The sequence below is a fragment of the Zerene cesonia genome, chromosome 20 (genome assembly GCF_012273895.1).
Source record: "Zerene cesonia ecotype Mississippi chromosome 20, Zerene_cesonia_1.1, whole genome shotgun sequence".
Taxonomy (NCBI): Eukaryota; Metazoa; Arthropoda; class Insecta; order Lepidoptera; family Pieridae; genus Zerene; species Zerene cesonia.
In genome coordinates this window covers 2,929,492-2,942,552 of record NC_052121.1, presented here as the reverse complement: position 1 = coordinate 2,942,552, position 13,061 = coordinate 2,929,492, and the positions used below count along the sequence as shown (strand labels likewise).

At 32.0% G+C, this 13,061-nt stretch overlaps 1 protein-coding gene across 2 annotated transcripts; it reads left to right on the top strand.

Annotated features, from left to right (window-relative positions):
* Positions 1 to 450: 450 nt before the first annotated feature.
* Positions 451 to 10,608, top strand: LOC119835250 (pre-piRNA 3'-exonuclease trimmer-like). Of its 2 annotated transcripts, none has more exons than XR_005288034.1 (12): positions 451 to 619; positions 708 to 850; positions 941 to 1,175; positions 2,214 to 2,365; positions 2,737 to 2,872; positions 3,114 to 3,442; positions 3,530 to 3,657; positions 4,556 to 4,698; positions 5,951 to 6,037; positions 8,952 to 9,040; positions 9,130 to 9,285; positions 9,542 to 9,640. XR_005288034.1 is itself a non-coding variant. In XM_038359967.1 (12 exons), the coding sequence occupies exons 2-12, from the start codon at positions 723 to 725 to the stop codon at positions 10,510 to 10,512; spliced, it is 1,590 nt and encodes a 529-aa protein (XP_038215895.1). In that variant the 5' UTR covers positions 451 to 619; positions 708 to 722; the 3' UTR covers positions 10,513 to 10,608. The 2 variants fall into 2 exon arrangements, 1 of the variants encoding a protein (XP_038215895.1); XM_038359967.1 differs by lacking the exon at positions 9,130 to 9,285 and adding an exon at positions 10,449 to 10,608.
* Positions 10,609 to 13,061: the final 2,453 nt, after the last annotated feature.

Genomic DNA, 13,061 nt, shown 5'->3' with positions numbered 1-13,061 from the left:
GATAACAAGTTACCTACTTACTAATTACTAATACTATAATCTATCTGTACTAAAATTAATACAGTTCCGATCATGTGATTTTGCGTTAAAGACGAACAAACATAGATCCATATATTTTACGAAATTTTGCTTTTATAATATTCGTAGGATTTACAACCAAAAAATGAAATGGAAAGTTTTCGATATGGTGCGTAATAGAAAAAGCATTACAAATTTTATTCAAACTATAAATTCTTAAGTATGGCAATGCTTATTAATGCGGGTAAACACTTCGCTCTCAAAGATATTCTCAAAATATTTTGATACCGCCATTTAAATTGTTAACTCGTTACAAATAACCATATTATTATGGATTATGGTTACATATAGATGAAACCAGATTCTAAAAAAATCTTGTTAAGAATAAAATATAAGGAAAATAAAAATATATTCTTAGCAGCACACTTTTTATGACACATAATGTTATGTCATTGTGAAATGACTAAATATGCCAAAGTGACAAAATCAAAACTGCTCAAAATCATAGAATATAAGTAAAAACTTAAAACCTTAAAAAAATCGCTAAAAACTTCTTTCAACTTCAAGTAACAAATTCAAACTTCGAATCCATGTTGATAAGGTTTTAATATTGATAGTATTGAAATCTTTACGGTTTATTATAGGATTCCAATTAACTGTTGAATAATTGTGAACTGTTTATTTTTAAGCTTAACTAAAGAATAATGGAAATAACTAGAAAAAATTTCCTTGGTGAACTGGAAAACATACGGAAAAACATCAAGCGTTCTAGCTTTATAGGATTTGATGCCGAATTTACTGCAATATTGGCTGGAGAAAATTTCAAACACAGGTATATATATAGATATAATGTTTACAACTACATGTTCATATAGCATACAAGAATCACTTTTACTTAACCAAAGTATAAAAAATGTTTCAGGCTGTTTGACACCAACGAAGAAAGGTATGATAAAATAAAAAATCTGGTTGGTAAAATGCTGATGACACAGGTCGGCTTAACCATGTTTCAATATGAGCGAGACCTAGACAGCTATGAAGCAGTGGGTTACACATTTCATTTATGCCCACAAGTGTTTGCTGATGTGGACCAATCCTTCATATTCCAAGCCTCAACTTTGAAATTTCTTTGTAAGCACAATTTTGATTTTAATAAGGTAAGATCATAGTTAATATGTATTGTGCAATGTGTTTGTTTTTTCATTTTATGTTAGTATTACGCAAAACCCCCTTCAGGGCCATGATTAAGCCAAGCTAGAATTTTATAGAGTGATCTCATACAGTATATATCTTTATCTAGGCCCGTTTCCTTTTCCTCACCCATCCCAGTCCATTCCTTCTTTCCAGTCTTTAATCCTTTCCTTTTTCCTTACCCCATAAAAGCGGGCAGCACATTCGTAGAGGCACTACCTTTGCGAATGTTCATGGGCGGTGGTGATCGCTTACCATCAGGCGAACCACCAGCTCAGCTGCCCGCTATGATATAAAAAAAAATCTAACTGTGAATAATATAAATGAAAATACACATTGAAATAGTTTTAAATGACACAAAGTGAAGACCTGAGTTAAATATTGCCTTTTTGTATTTGGTCCTTCTCTTATAGATAAATAATTAGCTTTGTGGTTCAAACAGACTTGGCTTGTTGTCTTTTCATAATTTAGTATCATAACAATTTTAGTGACAAAACAGGAAACTCATTGAATGCCTATTGGTATTTATGTAAATACTTAACGACTAAAGTAAAGTAAAGACTTTAACATAAATTGTTTTCTGTGGGTAAATCCATTAAACAAACATTTTTCTACATAATTTAAATACAATTTAATCTTCACTAAACTAGATCTACAAATCCTAAGTTTATTATTTTACCGGCAGATGCAAATGATGTTCATAATATCAGTGAACTTTTTGGCTTTTTTCATACAATTAGCCAACTTTAAAAGATAAGGATGTTCTATGATCATATATATAAGATATAGTAAGAATAAACATTTTGTGCCAATTTCCATACCTAAGTGGCATGGTGACATATAAAGATTCCTTGAAATAAAATTAGTTATTTAATCCCTACTAATATTTTATGCATTTATATGCAATGTTACTTTGTCTGTGTGTCTCCTCTTTTCACCTCACCCTTTGACTATGCAAGCAGAAAGCTAGTAGAAATATAAACACTGTTGTTATCACATTACAGTTTACGTACGAAGGACTTCCATACTTAAGTAAAGCTGAGGAAGAAAAAATAAGACAGCAGTTGAAAGAAAAACAGTTGTTTAGTAACTTGGCCCGTACATTAGAAATGGATGATGAAAAACAATTGCAGCATCACTGCTCTGAAGTATCAAAGTAGGTAAATATTAATTTTGTTAAGCATGTGAATGTTGTATGAGAATATTTTTATTATAGAATATTATTATTCAGCGGTATAGCAAAGTCACCAGGATTCCTCTAATAATACAGGATTTCTCTCATTTGTCTAGTATAGATTTCAATTATGTACTTCATTGTTAAATGCTTCTGAGAAGTTCTATCAAAAATTGTATATACTTCAAATTACTGATGAAGAATAAGGGTAACTGCAAATGTTAGTGCATTTTTTACACTATAATATTTGAAATTTTAAAACGTAATACATTTCCAGAGATGTATCTTTAGCACAGAACATCAATATTTTAATGTAGGATGTAGATTGAATTATTATGTTTTACTTACTGCAGATGGTTGACAAATAGTAATGAAGGCACAATGTACTTGGATGTACAAGATCCAATTCTTAGGTATATGGTACACAATGAGCTAAGGATGCATTTTGCTGATATTCTAACAACCGATAGCTTAGGTAATAGTAATAAGGTAATTTACGAGTGAAGCTTGTTAATTGGTAAGAGTATATGGATAATGTTTTCATGTTTTTGGTAATAATAAACAACAATATCATTTCCATTCCATTATCACAGAGAATAAGAATAAAATATAATTTTATATCACAAAGGCAAGTATTAAAAGTACATTGGTACAAGATTGTATGTAAAACCATTATGTCTACCTAACTTTGATTATTATCAATTATATTAATAAATAATATTAATTTCAGGTTCTCATATACAGAGATAAGTATGTAGAGGGAGCAAACAGTGCTCCAAGGCAAATACTTGAAGATAACCTAATGAATTACCTTCTAGGATTTTCACAAATTATAGACATGTTGGAGACCTATAAAAAGCCCATTGTAGGTCATAATTTGTTTTTAGACACCATTCTTCTGCACAGTCAGTTTATAGGTCCAATGCCAGATAAATATACAACATTTAAAAAAAATATTCACTCATTATTTCCGTTGATTTTTGATACAAAATTCATATCTCATGAAATGGGTAAAAAACTGTCATTTGACGAAGTTTGGAAATCAAATGCACTGCAAGAGTAAGCGGTATTTATTTTTAATAGATAACAATGATATTATATTAATATGAAAATAAATATGTCTTAATATTTTTTCTGTGTTTTTAGCTTGTATGAATTCTTTTCTGAAGGAAAATGCAAGAAGCTAGAAAACGGAGTTAACTTTATTAGGCTGACTACGCCATTTAATGTGAAGCAGAGTTACCATGAGGCAGGCTGGGACTCCTTTTGCTCAGGTAATCTTAATAAATGTAGAATTCATCATCATCATGATACAAACAGTAATATTCTTACTAACATAATAAATGCAAAATGTGTTTGTTTGGTTGTCATACTTATTATTTTTGTGTGTGGAAATAGGTGGCTAGAGAGTGACACAGGCTATTGTTTCATCATCGTCAGCCCTTATATGTTCCCACTTCTGGGACACAGGTCTCTTATGAGGGTTCAGGCCATATCCACCACGCTGACATGTTGCAATGTACTGATTCTTCAACATGTCGGTTTCATTACGATATTTGCCTTCATTGTTACGAGTAGTGGTGATATTATTATTTTTATTGTTTTTATGTTAAATTCGAGGCTTTTTTGGGCTCATTACCCTTGAATATTTATTTTTGACTATGCCAGCTATCCATACTCAGACAGGTAATAGGAAAAATTCAACTGATGTTTAAAGTATATAAATCGGTATCAAGTACATAATCATCTACACTAATGTTATAAAGAGGAAGAATTTGTATTTTTATTTGTTTGTTTGTTTGTTTGTAATGGATAAATTCAAAAACCACTGGAACGATTTTAAAAATTCTTTCACCATTAGAAAGCTGCAACTTCGCTGAGTGGCATAGGCTATATATGTACCATGAAGCCGGGGCGAACTGCTAGCTGTTTATATTCTTGATGTTTTACTTTGAGTTCAAAAATGCAGTTAAAGTAGAAAGTATTATATGTGGGACCTGAGAAAGCGGGCAACCCATTTGAGAGGCAAATTTTCATGGGCGGGGGAATTGACTTACACAATTCGAACCATCGGCCCGGCTGCCTGCTATGGCATAAAAAAAATCAGTTGACAAAGGATCGCTGATTCTATGTTAAATGATTTGAATTATATAAATAAAACTATAATTCTAGGTTATTGTTTCATACGTTTGGGCCACTGGGCGGCCTGTGAACTGATCGGAAAGTACCGACCGGTCGGACCCACGGAGAAATTGTCCGCTTTGTCGCCATATTGCAATAAAATTAATATCATTCGAGGAGCTATGCTCTATATGGTATGTTATTTATTTTCTTTAGCAATAATATATAGATACTTTTAGTTTTTGACTTAAAGGAACGAAGTAACTTATTCCGGTTAAGAAAATCGATCAGTTAAACTTTAAAATCATCAAATATCTCGTATGATGAGTGGGGGGAGCTGAAGACCTGTTTGCTTTTCCTCATTCGTCCCAGTCAATTCCTTCTCCAATATTCAATCCTCAGACGCACTACCTGTGCGAATGTTCATGGGCGGTGGTGATCGCTTACCATCAGGCGAACCACCAGCTCAGTTGCCCGCTGTGACATAAAAAAAAAGAAAAAGAAAGTCTGGCTGATTATTTTGTCATAGTTTTGTATAATTTCCAAAAGTGTATTAGTTTTTTTTAATTATAGCTTTATTTACAAAATGGAAATTTATGAATTACTTATTGATTGTTAAGTGATTTGGTGCTTACCTTTTTAGATACAGTTGAAATTTGTCTTAACTTTGCATTTACCAATAGTAGGTTAGAATTTAACTTCTTTATTAATATTGCAATTTTTATGGTCAGAATACATGTATTATCACAGTATATTGTATTCTTTACAAAGAATAAATATTTTTTTATTTTATTTCTAATGATTAAAGTCAAATCTATGTATTTAAAAAACATTTAAATTTTTTGTCTCTGGTTAACTCGGATATAGCTGGAGCAAGGAGCTAGTTCAAGGATAACGTTAAAATTTAACTTCACCGATTTCAGTACAAAAATCAAATTTTAATTGTTGTATTTCATCTAAAGGGCATTAAATATTAAAATGCCGTTAATTCTGAGCTAACTTCGCCAATTAATTAAATCACCATTTGAAAATAAATGCTATTTTGTTCAATGTTAACCACAAATCAATGATTAGAAATTTTTTCCACTGGATATTTTTACTTAAGAGGTGACTGAACTCACAATTTGCTTTTTTCGCAGTAATAATCTAAAAACGAAAGCAATAAATATGACATCCGTATGTATGGAATAAATAACTGATTCTAAAATATGAATACTTCAACTAAATAACGCTGATATTTTATCGCCTACTTTAACCCACACGACACCGTTTTTATTCGTTTAAACGGGTTTATCTAAAGAACTACTGGACTGATTACAAAAAATCATTCATCGTTGAATGCGTATACGTGGCCATATATATACCACGAACGAAGCCGAAGCAGACCGCTAGTTTACAAATTTTTTTTTTTTTTTTTATCATAAACCATGTAATTATTCCTTTCAGAATCTAGTCGACAACGACCCGCCAAAGCATCGGCCAAACCTGCTCCATATAAAATCTATAAAGGAGAGCGCTATAAACGTCGGAAAGGTACCGTGCCGTGCACACACTACATGTCCTCTAAACACAACACAAATAAACATCAATTCATATTATACACTAATAATAGCAATCCCAGGAGCTGCGTGGCTGAATTGTCGGGTTCGACCTTCGCCGGACAAATCTGGTAAATATTACAATGTAAATATTACCAGGACTCGTTGCATAATTGTTATAAGCTGGATATAGTTCTATTTTTGTCGTACATTGTAAACACGCCCGCGCTGTCTCGGTTATATTTAGCGGCCATGTATTATGGAGCGGTTATGGTGGGTATAGTTGTCACCCATTAATGCGTATTATAGATTATCTTTTTAAAGTAACATGTTTATAATATAATGAATATGCTGTTATTAAAGTTGTTCAAATACATAGTGAAATGTATGTAAATAATAATTAGGTGGTCCGATTCATGAAAAAATCTGGGTATGAATTATAGACATTAGTTACTTGAAGGTGATGATGATAAAGAGTTCAAAAATTATACTTAGTTTCTTGATATTTACACATTTAAGAGGTCAATCAGGTAGAAAAAAGTTTCTATTCGACGGTTTTTGTGTATATGGAAAAAATCTAGAAATAAGTTGGCCGGGTATTTCATCCTACCGAAAGTAGTCTTATTTTTTTATTTTACGACAGTTTTCTGTACAACATTAGTACCAGCACCACGAGGACTACACACGTAACTGCCCAATTAGTTATTTTATTGCTCGGGTTTTTTTCTTCGATATGTTTCCTTTTTTAAATGACTTTATTTTACTCTTCAATCAACTAGATGTCGCTTGAGAAGTGATCTCTTCTTCAAAAAACGAGTTTCGAATCGAAGCTCGTTTTTGTGACTAGTAATCGTAAGCAGAAGATAAAATGTTTACTACCTAATTGTAACTTTTTTACTAGGTTGAACTTAAAACTGTTTTAAAACACATATCTAATTTGCTAGAAAACAAATGTAGAATACAGGATTAGTTTTTAATCCAGTCGTATTAATGAAGTTTTTTTTTAAAAACGCCGCTAATTATTTAAGTTAACGCCGCTATCTGGATTTCATCTCAAATATTTGTTCTTATTTTTATATGTCAATTTCCTAATTATTTTTTGTTTGAATACTGTTTTGAATACTCTTTATAATAACAGTATTATTTTTCAAACATGTGCTTTGTGTACCTTTAACGATCAGTCGTATAATCATGATACTGTTGTCGCTATAGAATAAACAACGCAGTTAACTACATCGTTAACATAATTTCTTTTAGTGTAAGGTTTAATATTATGACTTTGTACTGGAGTGTTACTCATTGCATATAAAACGTGCGTAAAGAGTTTTCTGCTAGTTAACGTTTAATTTATTAGAGTACATTTAGTTATTTATAATATTTTGCAACAAGCAAATTAATCTGCCTGATTTAACAAAAAAATGAATGTCTGAATTGGTATAACATTAAATTATATCATATTTATATTCATAATTAACATGCCTTTATATATTAATTCTTAAATCAATACCAAATTTGGTGAGCAAAATCGTAAAGCCAATCCGCCACAGTCATGTGAAACTATTATTTTTCCATAAAAAAAACCAGTCAGTACGTTTCCGCGCGGTGCGGAGCCGGCGGCCGGCGGGTGACACTTGGCGCGTCGCCAGCGAGCCATCCGCACGCACACTACGCCGCGCCACCCACACGCGAATACCACCAACATATATTTCCCCGTTGCCAGTTTAAAAAGCTTGATAATGCCCATGTGTCACAAGTGGGAATCTTTATTTTCGCCGTGGCACAACTTTTCGAAATGTCTCCCGCTGTTTGATATTTAAAATGTTTGAAGCCATTTTTCATGCCTCTGTCAAGGTTGATTTAAGGTTAAGATATAAATACGTGGGTACCAATGTCGCAGCAGCTGTTTGCGATTATATCGCAGTGCGCTCTGCTAACACGGAACTCGAAAATGGCATTGTTACGACAATACTGGCCTCTATCGACTGGCAACAATGACAGTATAATTCTCAGATGTCTTTCACAAAGCTATCTGCACGGCCATTTATATCTTTCTAAAGTTGGCACAAAAATAATGACGTATGTGCTATACGTGATATGTCTATTTTGTAAGAAAACATTTGTATTTTTTAAGTACGTCAAAATTTCACTATTAGTTATAATATATCCTATAGATATTTCATAAAATAATAAGATATTATAGAAATGAGTATACGACAATGAATATTTAAAATCGAGTTCAGAGAAAAAATTGAGAATAACTCTTAATACTAAATTTGACTGTTGATTCAATGTTAAAATGAAACGTACTTAAACTATACTAATCTTTATAACCCGAAGTATGAATATATAATGCATTTATAGTTATTTAAAACTAACACGAGCCGTCTAATTGGGATATGCACTTAGTTTTACGTGCTATCCTCAATAAGCAGCGAAACTGCAACGTCTGCGATCTTCTTAAGGGTGCCATACATACCGAATTTATATAATAACCATTGGAAACGCTATTCTGTCTTACTCTTATCATTTACGGGTATGAAAAATAGGTTTTGCCCGATTCTCAGGCATACCCAATATACACACAAAATTTCATAAGAATCGTCCAGCCGTTTCGGAGGAGTTCGGTAACTAAAATTGTGACACGGGAATTTTATATATAAATTACTACTATACTATATATGTATTCTATTATAATGAAATGATCCACTGAGACGGTGTGACATTTTTTTGAAGTATATACGCACTTATTCCAGTTCACAAGCATAAGCACAAAAATAATACGACATTGTACGAAAAGTTTGTATCTAAAAGTTACTATAGTGAAGCGTAGGTCACATCACTACAACATTAACATAATAAATGAGTAATAACAATCTAAAAGTGATAAAATTTTGATGTCTAATTAAAAGGTGGCGTCATCGCTGGCGAGTTTTGGCTCCGTGGACGTTAAACTTTACGGTAGGGGGACTGCACTAGTGGCGGCTAACTCGCAATACACGTAAATATATTTATTTCGTATTATTTTCCTTAGTCATTTCCGAAGTAATTTTATAGCATTAACTTCTATAACTTGAATCTCTTTCGCAGTGTCTTATTTATGAAGTTACTTGAATAGATTGACATTTAATTGGATGTATCATCAACTTTATGATGAATCTATACTGGCTAAGCTCTTCCAGATTTTTATTGGAATAGCTTTGTTTAAGTATTTGAGTATAATCCAGCAACACGCGAATATAGAAGGTATAAACATTCAGAATCCTTAATCATGTTAAGTATCTTAACCATTTTGCGAAATTGAAACTAATTTTTTGGTCCCTTTTGGTAGGAATGACATTATCTATCTTAATTGATAGCATAAGCTTTTGCTATTAGTTTTATTTTGATTGTTTGTTTTTAACGAAAACAACGTCTCATATGAAGCATTAGAATAAGATAAGACGAAGCGAATGACGAATATATTATACAACAATTTATTTAATTAGTATATGTTTTTCAGTGTAGATAAAATATTGAAGCAATTCAAAAACAGCCGAGACTACGCAATAACTCCGTACAGCGCGATCAGACACTCGGCCGCGGGGCGCATGGCTTTATGGTATTACCTACTTATTTTTGCCATAGAAATAGTACCATAAAATACTTTTTTCTGTCCAACATCACGTATAGTGAAAGTTATGAAATATTATCACAGTTTTTTTTTGTCGTTCTTACACGAAATGGCAGTATGTTCTTATAAGATATAGAACGTGTGTGTAACGGAATTTATAATGTACCCCGTTGAAAAAAAACTCTTTGAAATAAACTCTCTGAAGAACAATTTAAGATACCGCCTCTTACTCGTCTATAAAATTTATTAGACACAGTAATAAATATTTCTCACTGCAAATTCTCTGTTGAATGGTGTCATTATTTTAATTCGTAAGGTACACGCCGCGCACTACTTGTAATTATTTTTCATTTCCAATAGAAACCCACGCTCTTAGCATTTTTTGTCAACCAAGATTCAAAAAAGTACGTACAGAATACAGTATTTGTAAAAAAAAAGTCTATATCTAGTTATATGTATTTCGAATTATCATAAAATCTAGAACCCGTGGATAGAAGCAAGTGTTTCAATAAATTTTGTGTTATTCTGGTTCATAAGCTATATCACTGCCAAGTATCATCAATATATGTTTAGTGGATTTCGCGAAAAATTAACAAACGCACATAATTATACATATATCTTTCATCCGTGTTTATCACTTCTAATGAAATACATATTTTGTGTTTATATAAGATCTAAGTATTAAAAAATAGAATCCTATAATTATAGGGACCGCACACAACTAGAAATATTCAAAATGTTTCAATCACTGTCTTCCTTTCCTTAAAAATAGAAAACTTATTTCCTTTTCTTTCAGGAGTGGTGCGATCTTAACAACGAGTATTGTTTTATTCTTTCTACACAAAAATGTTAACAAATGACAACTCCAAAGCTTTCCCTGCTCTACTCGCTTATACAAAAATCATACAATGTTAATAGTTCTATATGTATACTAGTAAAGGTATAATTAAAGTTATAAGAATCAATATCTTTGTGTTTTATTATCTAGTCAATATTATTAAGGTGTTACAATGTCAGTTCTTATTTCTATCTCTGGCTCTTGTCATGTAAGAAACGTGAATATGCTAAGAACTTATAACTATTGTCTGCTCCAACGGCTAAATGGTATAGAATCTACACTGGCACACATTTAGGAAGCTACGATATTGTATATGCTATTAAGTAATCATGATACTTTCAAATATTTACCAACTTACATATAAGAAGCATTGTTCTATTTAAAACGAACGAGCACCGGTTAACGTCATAGTGCTTAATGGTAGTCGTCATAACAAAGCCTTTGTAATAAATTTAGCGTAAAGTGCTCAATCCCGATGGCGCGGCCGAAACGAGCGCAGACAAAACACACATTATTGCCGCCAAAATATGTTTACTAGTTTATGAATCTTTAGAACCATTCCAATTATCGTGGATAATTGTTTAGAATGCTGTATAAGATTCCTAATAAATGCTTTGTTATATTGCTAAAAACAGAGATTTTTTTTATTGATTTGAGAAAGAGTTTTTGCACTTTTTTGTGGTTTGCATATCATGTACGTTGTGTAAAATCATCGATTCAGTGTCAAGAATTTTCCAAACAATATGCTAGGCAGAGAGATTATGATGTCTATAGATATTTTGTCATACATGGACATACTTGTAATAATAAAGTACTCAATGTGTTCCCGTTTCATAAAAGTTATGTGACAGATATCCGAGATTTCTCGGGCATGCTATAGAAATCGATTGTTTGCGTTTGAGTTCTAAATCAGCATAAATCACGCGTGTCAAAATGTTTGCTCATGGTAATTCGAATGCGGGGGCGCAGCTGTTGCAATCCATGTTTGTTTCCAGCTATTGGCTACGATAGATCCAAATCCAATATAAATTGTTTATAAATCGACAAATTTCAATTCTTGCTGTGATGAATGAAATAGACTTTATTTGTGTAAAGATAAAATCCTCAGCTGAGTTGTACCGAATTTTAGGAATATACTTCTTATATATTTTGTGGTTTTGATATTTACTGACCGAGACTGAGAAAGTACTTGGGTATATTTTGAAAATGGACCTACAATCTGTGTTACTCTCATTCAATGGTTATACAAACAAATTGTTGCCTGATAAATACACTCGCATATATCATTAATAGAATAAAATTATTTTCTTTAACAAGCATTTAATTTATTCGTTTAGTGTTTCTAGTACCTACATTACATAACAACATCATTTCATCCATAGCTATGAAATTTTTATCGTCAAATCTGAACAAACTTGCTGTAAATTTAATGTACACATCGTAAACACATTTAATTGATCTAACCCGCTGTGGGTTATTTATTATGCCGAAATAATTATATTATAGCAATGCCGATGTATAAAACTCGTTGCTCAATATTTAAAAAATCTTTAGTGTTAAATGATTTGTATATGATTAACTCAAGACCATTAGAAGGACTTAAAACCACGGAGAAAAATATTTGCAAATTCGATTTCGGAAGGTTCTATTTTTGTAGATCGAGTCCAGTACCAAGATAGGTAAGGTAGGTAGGTAGGTAGGTAGGTTTAATTTTCACAGAACAATAAGAATAATTATTCGAAATACAAATGTCTTTTTAAATATCTGGAAATTTATAAATAATTTATCAATGCCGATACTGACGCAAAATATGTGCTTGTGATTTAATTATTTTTTAATTTTAAATACTTTCTTGAAACAAATTTTAAATGTTGACTTAAGAATACAAATATAAGCCAAAAGTAACAAAAATATTAAGAAATTGGTCATTCATCCGTTTTATGACCATGCCAACCGTTGCTTAATCACCATCTTTTGTTTTTTGTCATAGCGGCAACAGAAACATAACTAATCTTTAAAAATTTCAACTGTAATCACGATTCATGAGATGCAGACTGACCGACTGGCAGACGGAGAGTGAAGTCTTAGTCCTGTCCCGTCTCACTCTTTGGGTACGGAACCCTAAAAAAGTAAGGCACATCGCACGTGTGGGGTAACCGATTGGTGTTTATATTGTGAAATAGGCCACATACTCGCATTGACGTTGGCAGCACGAATCGTCTCCTCTTCCCAGTAAATAAAATATATCATAGCATATAATGTAGCATTTTTAAATCTGTCTGTAGACTATATTGTAATTTACATCTTTTTCGTAATTTATAAAATTTCGAATAAAATTAACTTTTTATTAGAGTACGTTCAAGGAGGTGAACCGTTACGATTAATATAAAAAAACTGTTTCATGTCAGTTTATTCAATACATTCATATAAAATCGAAATCTCCATACGTTAGGTACCTAACATTTTACGTGAAGCTGAACTGTTATAAAACCTTGCGAGTTCTCTATAGAGCTAGACTTTGTATCAAATTGTTCACTTCTCCGAAAATACGACTCGGTGATTTATCGCATC